Source organism: Orycteropus afer, unplaced genomic scaffold, assembly GCF_000298275.1.
Source record: "Orycteropus afer afer isolate SDZICR_OR568_19922 unplaced genomic scaffold, OryAfe1.0 scaffold00219, whole genome shotgun sequence".
Lineage (NCBI taxonomy): Eukaryota > Metazoa > Chordata > Mammalia > Tubulidentata > Orycteropodidae > Orycteropus > Orycteropus afer.
Genome location: NW_006921806.1, coordinates 5428993 through 5446246, shown reverse-complemented (window position 1 = coordinate 5446246; position 17254 = coordinate 5428993). Strand labels below are relative to the sequence as shown.

At 40.7% G+C, this 17254-nt stretch overlaps 1 protein-coding gene and 1 pseudogene across 1 annotated transcript in view; one reads left to right on the top strand and one right to left on the bottom strand.

Annotated features, from left to right (window-relative positions):
* The first annotated feature begins 1030 nt into the window (after positions 1-1030).
* On the top strand, positions 1031-2992 carry LOC103203637 (annotated as a pseudogene).
* Positions 2993-3597: 605 nt separating this feature from the next.
* UBE2G2 (ubiquitin conjugating enzyme E2 G2) overlaps positions 3598-17254 on the bottom strand; it is an 85037-nt gene continuing 71380 nt past the window's right edge. The window contains exons 4-6 of the mRNA XM_007948693.2: positions 15187-15305; positions 6743-6883; positions 3598-3710 (exon numbers count right to left, since the gene is read on the bottom strand). Of these exons, the coding sequence (XP_007946884.1) occupies positions 3598-3710; positions 6743-6883; positions 15187-15305 (373 nt within the window). The remainder of the gene's footprint in view (positions 3711-6742; positions 6884-15186; positions 15306-17254) is intronic.

Below are 17254 nucleotides of genomic sequence, written 5' to 3'. Positions count from 1 at the left end.
TCTTAAATGAATAAAGTAAAACACAGAGGACTACAAGAACAACTGGTTCCGCTATTACCAAAATAGTGAAAGCAAATGTGTGAAACAGGAATGTCTGGGCCTCTTTATTGACACAATAAACAGCAAGATCTAGAAGCAGGTTTGAAAACAGTTGTAACTTCAAAGCAGTGATGAGAATAAACTATTTTGAGAAGTGTGATTTGAACATTCTGTGGATTTCTGTAGTTGCAAGTCACAAGTGTCACTCATATGACTGTAGTTCACTGCCTACATTTAGAGAAGGAAATGCTAGATGTCAATTAGAAGTTAGTGAAAATGTAATTTATTTCCTCCTGAATCCTGTCACAGATCTCTGATTAAGAGACCCTGAGAGTCTAAGAGAGAAAAGGGAAGAAATGAATGAAGCGGGCAGAATTTTCCAAAGCTAGCACGAGTCTTCTGAGCAAAGTGGCACTCAGTATGAAATAATGAAACCAATGCGCACTCTGGAACCCTGGTGCTGAGCGGCCAGATGCACACTCCCCCAGGGGCTCACCGCAGCAGGCCTTCAGTGTGCTCCACACCTCTTCCTTCTCCTTCTATATGCTTATGTAAAACTATGACAAAGAACACACATCAGAATAGGGGGAAAATATATAGCTTTATTTTTAACATTGTAATTAAATTCCACCACAGAATAAGGATACCATGGGAGTCAGATTTTTCTTTCTCCATTTAATAAATACAAATGAATAAAATACTATGTTTTGCAGGGAGACTGCTGCTCTCCTGTCCCAATTTCCTGGAAGCCTGGTAGACACCCTGTGGATGGCCACCGCAGTACGGCTCCCACTTCCACACCTGGTATACCAGCACAAGCACTGCTGCATGCTTTACAAAAAGACTACATTTTGTCACACATTTCTGCAAACACTATTTAGGTACAATACCTTTCTCCTTTCCCCACCCTTACTAAATATTGTACTCAACTTCTAGTTTTAAACGATTGCCTTCTAAGAAGGAAACAATCTGGTTTCCACAGAAGCCCAATATGGGGCCCCTTCAGCCAGTGACTGTTATCACCATGAAACTGTGTGTGTGGTCTCTGTAAAACAGACCACTGCCCCTGGGTACAACCATGGGAGGGAAGGAAAAGGATAATGTAAAGTGAAACCTACTGTGTGTCTCATAGACTACCCCTTATTTCAAAAATAGAAATTCCTATTGCATGTAGACTGTGCAGCAGGCCAAGCAAATGGTCCTGCAGGCAACAGACCGTTATTGCTTAGTATAGTCCTGGGCACTGCATACACCCGGAGCTTAGAGTGCCAGGCCCTGTCCACATCAGGAATTACAACCAGGGTGTTAGTCCCCTGGGCTGGGATGACCCCAGGGTTGCTTTCCACAACTGTGGTCATGGTAAGGCCCACTGCTGTACTCCACACTGATGGCAGAGTTCCCTGCAACAAAGGGAGAATGACTTTGCCCTGATCATTATAGTTCAGGGTGCAACCCCACTGTGCAAAACCTTACAACTGCCCAGTGTTTAGACTGGAAAAGAAAAGCTCCTATTGACTCAGAAGAAATATTCACTAAAACTCTGTGCCTCACCTGTGGCTGCTCCAGTAATTCCCTAGTAGCTGAGACGTAAGTACATTTTTCATAAACAAGGACAGGAAAGAACTGCCAGTCCTTATGACCAGCAGTAAACTTCTCCTCTATGTACACCACTTTTCATTAACCCACATTTTTCAAAAAGTGTTTATTTCCTGAAAGCATTTCTAAGTGTGATGGTTTGTAATATACAACAAATGAAAATGATTTACAAAGATTATAAGAAAAACACCTGCTTGTGAAATATGAAGCAATGAAAGTCATGCTCAGTGCTGCTCCATGTGTGTGGACACTGAGATCAAGGCTTCAGCTGGCCCCTGTCCTGCCCTCTGCTCTGTTCCTGCTCAGGACCCTGCCCTCCTCTAACGTGTCGCAGCACCTGCTTTTTCAAACTTACATGGCAATGATAAAACAAGTATCTAAAGATGAACAAGGACAAAAGAAAATATTTGTTCCTTAACTATGTCTGGCCATGTTGGTTTTGAGAGTTTGCCTGATCAGCTGGTCAGTAGATCCATTCAGCAAGGCTTATATTTTAATATTCTGTGTGTAGGGGACACAGGAATTGGAAAATCAATGCTAATTAGCACACTGTTTAATACTAATTTCGAAGACTATAAATCCTCACATTTTTCACTCACATGTTAAACTTGAGAGTCAGACATATGAACTCCAAGAAAACATTCCATTGAAGTGAGCTATTATCAACCAATAGTCAACTACATAGATGCTCAGTTTGAGACCTATCTTCAAGAAGAAGTGAAGATTAAACAGTGTGTCTTTAACTCGCATTCCCGCATTCATGTGTGCCTTTATTCATTTCACTCAGTGGCCACTCTCTAAAGAAACTCAATCTCTTAACCATGAAGAACCTTGACAGTAAGGTGCACATTATACCACTAGCTGCCAAAGCAGATTCACTTAGATCAAGCTCATGAGTTGAATTGGTTAGCAATAGCATCCAGATATACCAGTTCCCAACAGATGATAAAACTATTGCTGAAATCAACTCTTCAATGAATGTAATCTCCTGCTGACTGTGAATTCTGTTTTGCACGTGAAAATAAAAAGGCTATTTGCACATTTACCATTTGCTGTTGTAGGAAGTATGGATGAGGTAAAAGTTGGAAATAAGACAGTCAAAGCTCATCAGTGTCCTTGGGGTGTTGTAGAAGTGAAAAAGGAAAACCACTGTGACATTGTAAAGCTCCGGAAAATGCTCATTTGTACAAATATGGAAGATCTGTGAGAAGAAACTCATACTTGACACTATGACCTTTACAGGTATTACAAGCTAGAGGAACTGGGCTTTAAAGACGTGGGCCCAGAAAACAAGCCAGTCAAGTCAGTGGAGATTTCTCTTGGACAAGCTGTTGCTGAGAAGCAGCCAGCAAAGTGAAAGGAAGAATCTTGCCTTTTATGTTATCAGGATGATGGAGAATGAGTTTATTAGATATTTCTTAAAGTCATAGAGTCACTTGATGAGGAAAAAAAAAAGTGACACTCTATGTTCCTCATGGGGCACATATGAAGCAGGCGTGACCTGCCCAGAGCTCTTTGGAAGCTCTTCAGAAGGAGCATTACAGATTCTAATCCACTGAGAGTTTGGCATGTATGAGCCCTCAACACTGTGCGAGGGAAGGGGCTCTATAAGCCTCGCCATGTTTGAGAGGGTCATAAGCTGCAGGGATAGGCAGCGCATCAGTTGGGAGAGGTAGTGCTGACAGCTTTGACAATCAGCCTACACCACCTTTGAGAGGAATACTTTACAATGTAGCAAGCTGTCATTATTCTACATAAATCACAATCTCAGAAGAGAAGCCTGCCTGGGGTGGGAGAGGTGGGAAATAAGACAGATGCTGTGGTTCTGAAAGTTTCCCATTTTTGGTGCTAGCACAGTGTTACTGTCAGGGATGTCTTAGAGGAGAAACACGGAGCCAGCTGGTGGTGGTGTATGCACGCACATGGGGCACCCCAGCTGTGTGCATGTGTGTCCTGTAGAACTCAGAGCCCCAGAGACTTCTGTACGATCTGCTTGGCAATCTTATAAAACTGCTCTCGGTCGTCCCGCCACATTTTGGAAGCATCCACATTGGCACCACTCTCGTCATTGGGCTCTGAAAGAAAAGGGAAGCATCTCTATGATAAAGGAAGTTTCAAAAACAAGCAGCTTGCCAAGATTTTCCATTCCATCTAAACACATGCACAGATCTTTTAAGAGATGTGTCTCAGGAATAAATACACAAGAAACAATGGTGTTTGTATTAGTGGGGCAGGGGGAGTGCTCTGTAGGTTCAGTGCACCAGGTAGATCTCCAAACACAAAGATCCACTCTCAGGATTCCTACCTCTGAGCATCTAAAAATGCCAACACAACTTATCTTCATCCTACTGTGGAAATGCTAAGACAACCTAAGTGACAGTGCATGGAGCTCACTACCATGACCTGCCTGATACAGGGCATTTCTAACACCCAGAGAACAAGCCACACATGGTCCACCTGCTCATCTAACACAGAAGGGATTCTCTCTATGAAAGTGAGTACTCTCTGTTCCCTCCAGTCCCCACTGGAAAGACAATGCTGGGTGGACATATGGTTCCACTGTGGATATTTGGCTCAGGGTAGACACTTGGCAAGCAGCCAGCTAATCCCCAAACTAGACAGCTGGGTCCAGTAGTCAAGGCCTGCCAGGAAGGGAGATAGGACTGAGGGACACAAGAAACCAAAAATACTAAGCTCTGAGGCAAAAGTTACAAATAACTGGCAGCCATGAAGAGGGGTGGTGACACCAGTCAGAATAAAGTAAAGGGACTGGATTAGCACAGAGTAAAAGCCAAGAAGCCAAGAGAACAGCAGCAGGCCAACCAGAGAGCAAGAAAAGTGACACCACCACTGTGGTCCTCGTGGCCAGCAAGTTCCCATCACGGTGGGTGGGCTCTGCACAATCCAGACACCCTTTCCTAGGCTGCTAGAGTTAAGTCTCTGCTCCTCCAACCACCAAGCCGTCCCATAAAATTATTATCCCACCTTGCTGCCCATGCCTCCTGGCCATTTATCCAATACTTATCCAGCATTTCTATGCACAAGGTACAGGGCACACACTGGAGAACAAGAGCTACGGACCTGCCTTCAGAATCATATGGGAAGCAGACAGGCATTTAAAAAATTGACACTAACACGTCATCATGAATTGTGCAAAGTGCTGTGGAGGGAAGGAACAGGCAACAAGAGGCAGAGCAAGTAGGATCAAAGTACGCTTCTCTGTAGATGTGGTACCGTCGGATGCAGCATTGGGCATGGGGAACACAAGCACGTGAGTGGGGCTACTGCTACTTCCCTATAGGATGTCTGACCACAGTGATGTTGCCAGACGTCTCACAGTGACCAATGAGACACAGATTCCTGGAGCAGAGTGGGATGTAAGCTGGACTGGGCAGGGGAGGCAGCCTGGGTAGGAGGGCAATGGATAGTGCAAGCCAAAGGCAAGTCTGGAGACCACATGTGTGGCCAAGGTGGTATGACGAGGAAGGACAGCAGTTAGAACTGGAAATGTGGCCTAGAGTAAAAAGGACATATACTCTGACAAGTGTGTGTAAAAAATTCATTAAATTTAAAAAATAAAAAAATCCAAAAATGTTTATAATGGTATAATTAGTAGCTGAAACTTGAAAACTTCAATCATTACCCTTCTCTCAGATCTTCCATTTCCCTCTCCTTGGATTCCTTCCTACTCAACATGTAGAGAGTTTGAAGCATCTACCATCTGGAAACTCAACCATCCCCTGATTTCACACACCTCAACTCCACTGCATGAGAGCCACATGGTCTTGCTAAAACAGCAGTGAGCAGCTTCCTGACCTCTCTGTGGCCTGCATGCTCTCCTCTGACACTCCTCCCATCATTTAGGCAGTACTTCTGCTCTTCCTCACTTTCCAGATCAATCCTCCCTCCATTCCTTTGTGAGTTCTCCTTCTTCCACATACCGTTCCCTGAATTAGCACCCTTTGCTCCTCACTATCAGCCTGACCTGGAGATGATGTCCAGATCTTTACTTCTGGCCAGGCCATCAGCCTAGCTACACACTTTATAGCAACAGGCTCCTGGACCATGGGGGACATGGACCCTTGTACTCAACACATTCCAAACTCATCTCCCCAAATCCTTCTCTCTCTGCAGGCTCTCATGTCAGAGATGTACCAACTGGCTTCTAAGGTCTCCCAAATCTAACCCCTAGGCTTCAGGACCACTCTGCCCTGGCCCAAGCCCTCAGTTCTTCATTTTTGGCAGCTGCAATGTCAGCTGGCCAGCAGGCCATGGAGCCCCTCCAGTCACACTACACTACCATCCTGCTGGGAGGATGATGCTCTTAGGCACAACTCAAGTGATGCAATGTCCTCACTCCAACTCTCTAGGGACTTCCCAGAGTTGACAGACTCAGCTCAGCTTTCTGCACACTACCACAGCACCCCGTCCCCACTCTAGCAGTCCTCCCATAAACAGCTTGAGCTCCAGCCTTCGTGAGCTCCTGGAAGTGCCCTGCCCCAGCCACACTGCCTCAGGCCACAGCACAGGCTCTCCTCTTTGTGGCAGATGCCTTTCCTTCCCCCTGCACCTTGTGAATGCCAAGGTGCAGACTTCTAGACTTTTCCAGATGCTCCCTCCAGGGGTGAGCTAAGACCTTACCATTCCTCAAGGTCCCGTGACAAGAGTGTATCCTAATCTCAGGATTTCTCACACTGGCCTGACATGCTGACTGAGTTGGTAATTCCTCTCAGGTGTGGATACTTTAATGCTGGGGGTCTGTCGCAATGAACTTTATATTTCCAGGACACAGGGCCCCCCTAAATGTCTACTGAATAAGTGAAATGTGCAACAATTAGGGGATAGTTCATTGTAGTCAACAATATAATATACATTTATAATTTTGAAAAATATGCTTATATTTGGGAAAATGTATGAAAGTGTTATTATGTGAAAAAGCAGAAAATAAAGTAGTATATATAAAATAAATCATAGTGATGAGGGATTAAAGAGGAAAGAGGAAGGCCAGCACACTGTCTCTGTTTTGTTACCGCCCCATCCCCTATGCAACATGAAAGCATAACGGCAAAGGCCAGAGAGTGCTGGCTCGAGCCGCCAGGCACCATACCTGCCAGCATGCTCACCACCGACAGCAGGATCTTCTCCACACTTTGCACAGGGCTCCACCTCTCAGCGCTGCTCTCATAGCCCATGGGATCGTCTCCTGGGGCATGCAGGATGGAGATACAAACCCTCCCATCAGGGTAGACTGAAGGATCAGAATAGTACAGGTGAGCCAAGACACACCAGGGAGCTGACACCACGCAGAGCAGCTCTGCACACAGAGCCCAGGCTGTTTGCACAGCTGTGCTGGGGGCAGCAAGCACCATGCTTCCCCTTCATACAACCCAGAGGGCCACACCTTAGACCTGGGGCCTATGCAGGCCTCCAGGGTATTGCTATCACTCAAAGTCCACCCACTTCTAATCAACTACAGTACAAGTCAACTCTCATGTGAATTTTAAAATACTACATCCAAATACCAAAAAAAAAAGGTGGCATAGTGCCTAAGGCATCTGACTGCTAACCAGAGGATTGGCAGTTCAAACCCACCAACCACTCCACAGAAGGAAGACTGGGCATCTACTTCCGTAAAGATGTACCACCTCAGAAACCCAAGGGGGGAGGTTTGCTATGAGCTGGAATCAACTTGACAGCAATGAGTTGTGGTTTTTTTAAAAAATATCCAAATAGGGTAAATGAAAATTATCTTGGCACTCAGATACTGCATCAAAATATTTAATGTAATTAGGATCATTTGTAACTTTCAAAGCTAATTTCTTACATGTCCCTAATTATACCATGAAATACACAAACTGGACTGCTTACATGTCTAGGACACAACTGGGAATTATTGTAACTATCCAGAAAAAGAAGGGACCAAGATTTCCCTTGGTAACTTATTCTAACAGAAAAATTATCACCCACACTATCTAGAGGTGAACTGTGTCTAAATCTAATCCCTCTCATCAGACAGTATCATTAACAAGACATTCTGATGGTTTAGGATATATTTAGACATCCAGGGAAATCCATTGGGATACACTCAATTGTAAAATTACAAAGCCATTCAAGTTATAATAACAGAAACAACAGATAATTTAAAATATGTTTAATTCACCTTCATTTATGAGCTCAGAATTTCATGACAACTTAGAAATGCTGATCATCATCATTTACCTACCAATAGCTTTCCCTTTCACACCCAGCCTCTTATTCCGTTTATCCTCTGTCCCCATGGTGACTGCCTTCTGGCTGACCAGCTGTCCACAAATCCTCTTCTGAGGAAGAAGTTCAAGACACTGCATACACAGTGATAATGGACATCAGGGTGTCAGTCTCCAGTCCATGTGGAATCTGCATGTCTAGAACACTGATCCACCATCTTCCCAAGGAAGAAAAGTGGGGTCAAGTTTCATTGTAAGTGTCCCTTCTTCGGAGTGGAGGCACTAGGCAGTGACACTAAAGGCAGACGTGGCCATTTTCACACCTCTTTCACCTAGAATGCCCAGTACCCTCTGGCCTTGCCATCAGTTCCCCAAGTCCCTCAGCTCCCTGAAGGCTGGGGCAACAGTGACTCAGTTCTGTACTGCCAAAGTCAGTCCTGCTTCTAAAAGACACCCTGACCCCTCCCCTCTCACCCACCACACATCCCATCACCGAGGCCCGTCCATCTCAATACATGAACTTCTCTTCATCGTCAACACTGGCACAGTTTAGGATCTCAGCATCTCCAGCCTCCTGCAATCAGCCCTACATGTGACAACCAGAGTGACCCTGGCAAAGACCAATCTGATCTCTCAGAACTCCCTCAATGGCTTTCCACTGTTGCCAGGATAAAGATCAAATCCTAAATACTGCCCAAAAGGACCCCAACTGATCTGGTCCCTGCCTCCCTTTTCCCTCACTTCTTACACAGGGCCTTTGCACATGCTAGACACCCTCCAACACATACATACATATGCATGCACACACGCACGCACACACACACATCACTCAGGTGACTCAGACTTCTCCTCCAGCAGATGGTCAGGTAAGACATCAGCTCTGAAGGGTGCCACCCCTGACCTTCCCTCTTTCCTTCTAAGCAGTCATCAATAGCTGTGATTTTATACTTACTTCTGTGATTCCTTTACCGATGTCAACTAAAGTGTCTGAAGGTCAAGTCTCCCTTTTTAATATTTGCTCACTGTTTACTCACCCAGCAACTTTCAACAAATATGGTGAAATCTTTCTTTAAAATGTTTGCTCACTGATAAATTTATTAATTTACAGACTTATAAAGTACTTTTGCTCAAAAACAAAAGTTTTACAAAATATGTCTATTTATATCAAAGTAATTAAAAACTCTGTAATTACCTGGGCATTAAAAATAGCATTATCAGATTACTAATTCTGGCACACATGTATATAATCCAATCAGTTTATTAGCCAAATTTGTCTTGTATCATTGGCATTTTTCTAAAGAATGTATTTATCTTCAATACAATCTTACTATTTTTACTTTTTGCATTACCTATAATATAAATGATTATTATTGCTAGTAAAAGTCATGATCTTACTTAATAATAATTTCTTACTAGAAAATAAGTAATATACTATTTGTGGAAATAAAAATACTCCTCATAGTTGTATTTTATGGTCAATCAACTTGATATTGTTGGCCTCTTCAAATGACTCTCATATAAAACCAGAAACCAAATTCACTGCCATCAAGTTGATTCGACTCATACCAACCCCTCCTTGAGTTTCCGAGGCAGTATTTCTATAGAAGTAGATTGCCCAATCTTCCTTCCAAGGAGTGGCTAGTGGGTTTGAATTGCCAGCCTTCTGGTTAGCAGTCAAATGCCTTAGGCACTATGCTACCAGAGCCCCCAACCATAATATATTTTTTTAACTTTTTATTACTGGAAAGTTCTGATACACATCACAGTGGACAACAGTATGATGACGCTCTTATACTTAACCAGCCTCAAAAGCTGCCAACTTATGGCAGGTCTTTTAGAAAAACTGGTTGTTTCTGAGCATCTACCACACACATGAAATTGAATTAATACTGAGACAAGACGCAAAATGGTCTCTAGACGAAGATACTCATTATTTTCATTTAACAACATTAGCAATGAATGGGATGTTCCCAGAGAAGGCTGAGGTGGCAGGCAAAAGAGGAGAGTTTCCTGCCAGATGGACAGTGCTGAAAGCCTCCCTGGACAGGAAGGGGGCTTGGTGGGACTTTCAAGTATGGATGTGTTTACTTGGGGGTAAAAGAGGGCAAGTGTGCCAAACTGGCTTTTTAAGCCGAGAGAAAAATCAAAGGTTCAGAAAACATATATACAGAATAAAATCTCAGCTATTTTTTATAGAAAAAATATGGGAAAATGGTTCAAATAAGTAAAAAAAATAAGTAAATACAAGTAAAAGCTAAAAGGAAAGTATGTTTTTTATTTCCACAAATAGTATATTACTTATTTTCTAGTAAGAAATTATTATTAAGTAAGATCATGACTTTTACTAGCAATAATAATCATTTATAAAAAGGAACATTATTCTAAGAAAAGAACCACACGATCAAATCAATCAATGCAGAAAAGGCATTTGATAAAATCAACACCCATTCCTGATCAAAACTTTCAGCAAAATAGGAACAGAAGGAACATTCCTCAACATAATGAGAGGCATACATACAAAACCAATAGCCAACATTATTCTCAGTGGAGAGAGACTGAAAACAATCCCCCTTGTGAACAGGAACCAGACAAGAATGCCCTCTATCACCACTTCTATTCAACATTGTATTGGCAGTCCTAGCCAGGGCAATAAGGCAAGAAAGGGAAATCAAAGGCATCCAAATTGGTAAGGAAGAAGTCAAACTATCCCTATTTGCTGATGATGTGATCCTACACATAGAAAACCCAAGAGACTCAGCAAGAAAACTACTGGAACTAACTAAGGGATTCAGCATAGCGGTGGGATACAAGATCAACATACAAAAATCAGGTTGATTCCTCTACACCAGCAAATGATACAACGACTGTGGAAAGCAGAATGGAGATCCCTTAAAAAGTTGGCAAAGAGACTGTTGAAAAGCAAACGAGGAAATCAATACCATTTATAATAGCTATCAAAAAAATAAAATACTTGGGAATAAGTCTTACCAGGACACAAAACACCTGTACAAAGAAAACTACAAAACACTACTTCAAGAAACCATAAGAGATCTACATAAATGGAAGAATATACCATGCTCATGGACAGGAAGAGTAAACATTGTGAAAATGTCAATTCTACCCAAAGCAATCTATACATTCAATGCAATCCCAATCCAGATCCCATCAACATTCTTTAAGGATATGAAAAATAAATAAATAAATAAATAAATAGTTTTATATGGAAAGATAAAAGACCTTGGAAAAGCAAAGCACTATTTAAGAAGAACAAACTAGGAGGTCTCACACTCCTAGATGTCAAAACCTATTATACAGTCACAGTAGTTAAAACAGCCTGATATTGGTATGATGACAAGACCAGTGGAATAGAGAACCCAGAAACAGATTCATCAACCTACGGTCACCTGATCTTTGACAAAAGGCTGAAATCCATTAAATGGGGAAGAGAATGTCTGTTTAATAAATGGTGCTGGCAAAACTGGATATCCATTTGCAGAAAAATGAAACAAGATCCATACCTCACACCACACACAAAAACTAACTCCAGATGGACCAAAGACTTAAATGTGAAACTTAAAACTATAAAGTTACTCAAGGAAAAAATCAGGGCAAATTTAGGGTTCCTAATATATGGCATAAATAAAATGTCAAGCATAACCCAAAATACAAAACAGCAGAAGATATACTAGATGAATGGGACCTTCTGAAAATTAAATTTTTATGTGCTTCAAAAGACCTCCAAGAGTCAAAAGAAAACCTACAGATTGGGAAAAAATATTCGGCAACAACATATCTGACAAGGGACTTATCTCTAAACTTATCTATAACTCCAATACATCAACAACAAAGAGATAAATAATCCAATTTAAAAATAGGCAGAAGACAGTAATAGGTATTTCACTAAAGAGGATATTCAGGCAGCCAATAAACACATGAAGAAATGTTCATAATCATTAGCCATTAGAGAGATGCAAATCAAAACAACAATTAGATATCACATCTTGCCCCTGCCCTAACAGCAAAGTTCAACAAGACAGAAAATAATAAATGCTGGCAAGGATGTGGAGAGATTGGGACTCTCACACACTGCTGGTGGGACTGTCAAATGATACAACCACTGTGGAAAGCAGAATGGCAATCCCTTAAAGAGTTGGCATAAGAAATACAATTTGATCTAGCAATGCCATTACTAGGTATGTATCTTAAGAAGTGAGAGCCAGGGCAAGAACAGATGTATGCACACCCATATTCATCACGGCACTATTTACAACAGCAAAAAGATGGAAAGAACCTAGGTGCCCATCAACAGAAGAATGGAGATGCAAACTATGGTACATATACACGAAAGGGAAGGAAACTTTCTTTGTTGGTTACCAGAGGTGGGAGGGTAGGGGAGGAAACACTGCAAAAATTAAAAAAATAAAACAAACAAAAAAAAGAAAGAACATTATTCTAAACACTATCATTGAAAATACATTTCCTTATTCACTATCTTATTTATAATCCTCAGTTTTAGAAATAAAAACTAGAACCTTCTAAAAAAAATTTTATGTGTTTCCAAAGACTTCTCCAAAATAAAATACTTGGAGAACCAAAAGAGAACCTCCAGACAGGGAAAAAATATTTGGTAATGACATATCTGACAAAGGACTTATCTCTAGAATTTATAGAAAACTCCAACACCTCAGTAACAAAAAGACAAACAATCTAATTAAAATATGGGCAGAAGACATGAATAGACACTTCACCAAGGAGGATATTCAAGCGGCCAACAAACATATGAAGAAATGATCACAATCATTAGCTATTAGAGAGATGCAAATCAAAACAACAATGAGGTACCATCTTGCTCCAGCACTAGTAGCAAAGTTCAACAAGAGAGAAAATAACATATGCTGGTGAGGTTGTGGAGAGATTGGGACTCTCATACATTGCTGGTGGGGCTGTAAAATGGTACAACCACTGTGGAAAGCAAGTATGGCAATTCCTTCAAAAGCTGGAATTAGAAATACCATTTGACCCAGCCATCCCATTACTAGGTATATACCTTAAAGAAGTGAGAGCCATAACAAGAACAGATATATGCACACCCATATTCATCGCAGCACTATTTACAATAGCCAAAAGATGGAAACAACCTAGATGTCCATCAGCTGAGGAATGGATAACCAAACTATGGTACATACACACAATGGAATACTATGCAACACTAAAGAATAATGTAGAATCTGCAAAACATCGTATAACGTGGATGAACTTGGAGGACATTATGCTGACTGAAATAAGTCAATCACAAAAGGACAAATATTGTATTAGTCCATTATTGTAAAAGTTAAGGAAAGGTTTATCTATTGAAGGAAATTTTCTTTGTTGGTTACCAGGGGTGGGAGGGGAGAGGAGGGAAGGCTGTTAGATAGATAGAGATAAGTATTGATTTGGGTGAAGAGAAGGGCAATGTACCAAATGTGAGTGACCAATATGGCAGCATTGAGGATGAGAAAGACATAGAGAGGTACATGGGAGGTACAGACAACAAATATGAACCATTTTGCACATACAGTTCTGCGTTGTCAGTGAAGGCAAACATGGGTATATGGATGGATAGATGGGAGGACGGGCTAAACAATTAAGTATGTCTTTGAAATGGGGAGTGTATCCAAGAACATATATAGGGTTGGCAGACAATGGTCCTAGAAGTTTATGTGAATGATCAGAATTCCCAGGTGTATAGTAGAGCTGACAAGGGGCAAGGTTGTGGTCACTGCTTGGTCACAGACAGCTACCCAGAGGGACCGAGCAGTTGAACCTGTGGGCTTGGGACCATAGTTGTAGGGGACATCAAGCTCAATTGGCATAACATACTATACAAAACATTGTTCCACCTCCTACTTTGGTGAGTAGTGACTGGGATCTTAAAAGCTAGCAAGCTGACATCTAGATGCAACGATGGGTCTCTCTCCTCGTCAAGAAGAAAGAAGAAAACGAAAATTAATGGAAACAATCAGTCCTCGCGACTGGTACACCATCCGATCTGCAACCTATATAACTATGAGACCAGAAGAACTAGATGGTGCCCGGCTATCACTGTCATCCACTTGGAAGGGGATCTATGTAGGAGATCCTGGGTAGAGAGGGACAACAATGTGGAACAAAACTCAAATTCATTTGGAGAAAAAAAAAAAGGTGGGGACCAGGTTTGCTGGTCCGATAGAGCCTGGTGGAACCACTGAGACTATGGCCCCTAGCTGCCCTTCAGGTCTGGAATTGAACCCACACCTGTGGTTTCCAGCCAAACAAAATACAGGCATATGAGTTAAACATTTACCTCAGGTGGATACACTCCTTAGAGAGAACAATCATGGGAGAAAGAAGGGCTGCTTATGCACAGGGAGACAGCTCAGGGGGCAGGAGTGTATGGAGGGATGGACACTGGGAAGAGGTGACTATGGGGGAGGAAGTGGGAGAGGAGCTGTTGCATTGTGGTAAACTGTGGTCAATGACATGAGACAAAGTATATGTGAACTGCTGTATGGAAAGTGAATTTGCTCTGTAAATCTTCACCCAAATCACAATAAAAAAGAAAAAAGAAAGAAAGAAAAACTAGAGCAGTTTAAGAATTCCATTCCCTGCTACTGGACACTTTTTCAATTAAAACAAGTATGATTTATTTATTTAAAAGTTTCTCTTTTTAAAAGTAATACATGTTTACTTTAGATAAAAGAAAATGATTTACAAGAAAAAAATAATCCCATCATGGAAAAAGAATCACTTTTAACATTTTTGCGTTTACCTTTCTAGTTATATACATACACATTTGCGTATCAATTTTTTTTCAAAAAATGAGATTATAACAAACCTACTGATTAGTAACCCATTTTTCTAACTCATATATCATAATATCATTCTATATCACTGAATATATTCTAAATCATTTAATGTATCTGTATAGCATTGTATCACATGGACTTACTTAACTATGTAACTTAACAATCTCCTCTACTATTGAAAACAGGTTGTTTTGGACTATTTCAGCATTCTAAGTGACAGTGGTAAAGAGCAGAGTATGCACATGTTCAAGCATGTTCCCAACAACAACCCTACCAACAACAGGAAGGCTGGGCCAAGTGCACCCATATCATTAATTTTATTATTTTCTTTTAAAATCTACATTAAACTATCTTTCAAAACTGAACTCATGGTGTCAATACCACTATGGTGTAATATGTTAAAGTTCAAAACATAATATTTTTAGAACTCCACGTCACTGATAATGCTACATTTCACATGATTGTATACCTCTGTGCCACCCCTGACACTATAAAAAACGACTTCACAAAGCACTTACTGTTGGGATGAAACATCTCACAGGTAAATCTCATCTTTGGAGGACTTAAGGGATAATCAAGTGGAAAACTCAGGATGGCAGGAAAAACACCAAATTCAAAACAGGTATCTTCTGGGCCCCTGGAAAATATTAAATAAGTATACATAAGAACTCCAAGGTAGGTTTCTCAATGCCTACAATTAAAAAATGAATTAGGAAATTTTTACTGACTTATAAACTTACGTGCAACAGTTATCTAAATAATAATGAGCTGGTATTTATTTTTCCAGATGGAAGTTAATGTCTTATCCTCCTATTCCAATCTGGTTTGAATTTTAAGTACAAGCACAAAAAAGATAGATTATGGCATAGTTCTTACATTAATAAAGGTAAAAGGTGAGGTGGCAGAACCCCTCCTAATAGGATCAAAGAACTAATGCCAAGGTTGTAATATTCTAGAGTCTTTTTTTCTGTACTTGGGATACAATTACATCTTAGAATAAAGATATGAATTATGGCATATATAATAGCAAGATTCTATTGTACTTAGATAAATGAGGGGTTAAGTGTTGCTATTTCAAAGGCTATTTTTAATTTTTAAATGTGCCTAAGAAGTCATTTTTGCAGCCCTCTAAAAACAGATAAAAAGTATGCACATACTCACACCTGGAAGCATGTGCACCTGTATGGGGATGCAAGCCTGAGCCTGCATACCCATGCAACTGTGTCACATCATGTGTGTATGAATACAAACATCTGGGCACCTCACACACAACCACTATGCACACACAGGCCCAGTTCCTGGATTGCTTCTCTCTCATTGGAAAGTGGTGGGAATGGACTAAGTCATTCAAAGGTCCTGTTCAAATATAAGCTCCAAGTGTCTAAATGGCCACCATCCTGACCAGCATAGGAGAGTGGTAGAGGAAGTGAGGTGACCACTAACTTCTATTTTAACACGAGGGAAGAACTCCTCCCCACCTCTAACAAATTTCACTAATAAAGCACACATTTGAGTTTTTAAAGCTCTCAGGCAATCCTTCCCATGTGAATTCTTTTAAGAAAACAAGTACGGAATGATAGCTACAGATTGAAACAGCAGAAATTGCTTTGGGTAGGACCCATCAATTCAATAAACTGATAAAGTTCATCCCATTCTATTTACATGAATTAAGGAACAAGTCCCTTTACAATCACCTCTGCCTCTCTAATAAATGGCCTCATAACATATGAATTTCTACAATGTAATGAGCCATCATAGAAGGCCTAGACCTAGATCATGACAGAAGCAGTTCAGTGTCAAATATATGCAGGCTGTCAGATGAATCAAAGACATGTCATAACAAAGAACACAATGCACTGCCGTCAAGTTGGAGCTGACTCACAGCGAACCCTCCTTGGGTTTCTGAGGTGGTATCTCTATGGAAGTAGATGGTCCAACCTTCCTTCCAAGTGGCTGGTGGGTTTGAACCACCAGCCTTCTGGTTAGCAGTCACATGCCTTAGGTACTACGCCACCAGAGCTCCCAAGATAAATCACAGGTAAAAAAGTATTTTCATTCTGAAGCAGTCTTCATTTTGAAAACATTATTATTATTATTTTTAAGTGTAAATGTGATTAAAATCCTGATAATGAAATTCTGATCAAGGGAAATAAAACTAGAAATTTACAAATAAAGGAACAATATTTATCTCAATAAAGGAAAAAGTCAAAAACTCAAAATACTGAACAAACAAGCTTTTATTTCCATTTGGTGAATCAACAGAACTACAACAATGGATGCCATAGCTGCTTCATGGAGCTGTGTGGGCAGATCTGCAAGCAGAATGGTCACAATAAGAACAAGGTCACAAGTGCTTCATAGAGCTAGGTTTTGTTTTATTCTCCCACTTATGAGATGAATCTTTTTTTTTTCTTCCCAATCTTAAAATTATTTATTTATTTTAAACAAAAACAAAACAATCCACGTCTTACCATGGTCAGATTTTGGTCTATACTTATATACAGAGTGTTTTTTTTTTTTTTTTTTTAATTGTGATTTGGGTGAAGATTTACAGCTAAAAGATTTCAAAGATTTTTCCATATACTA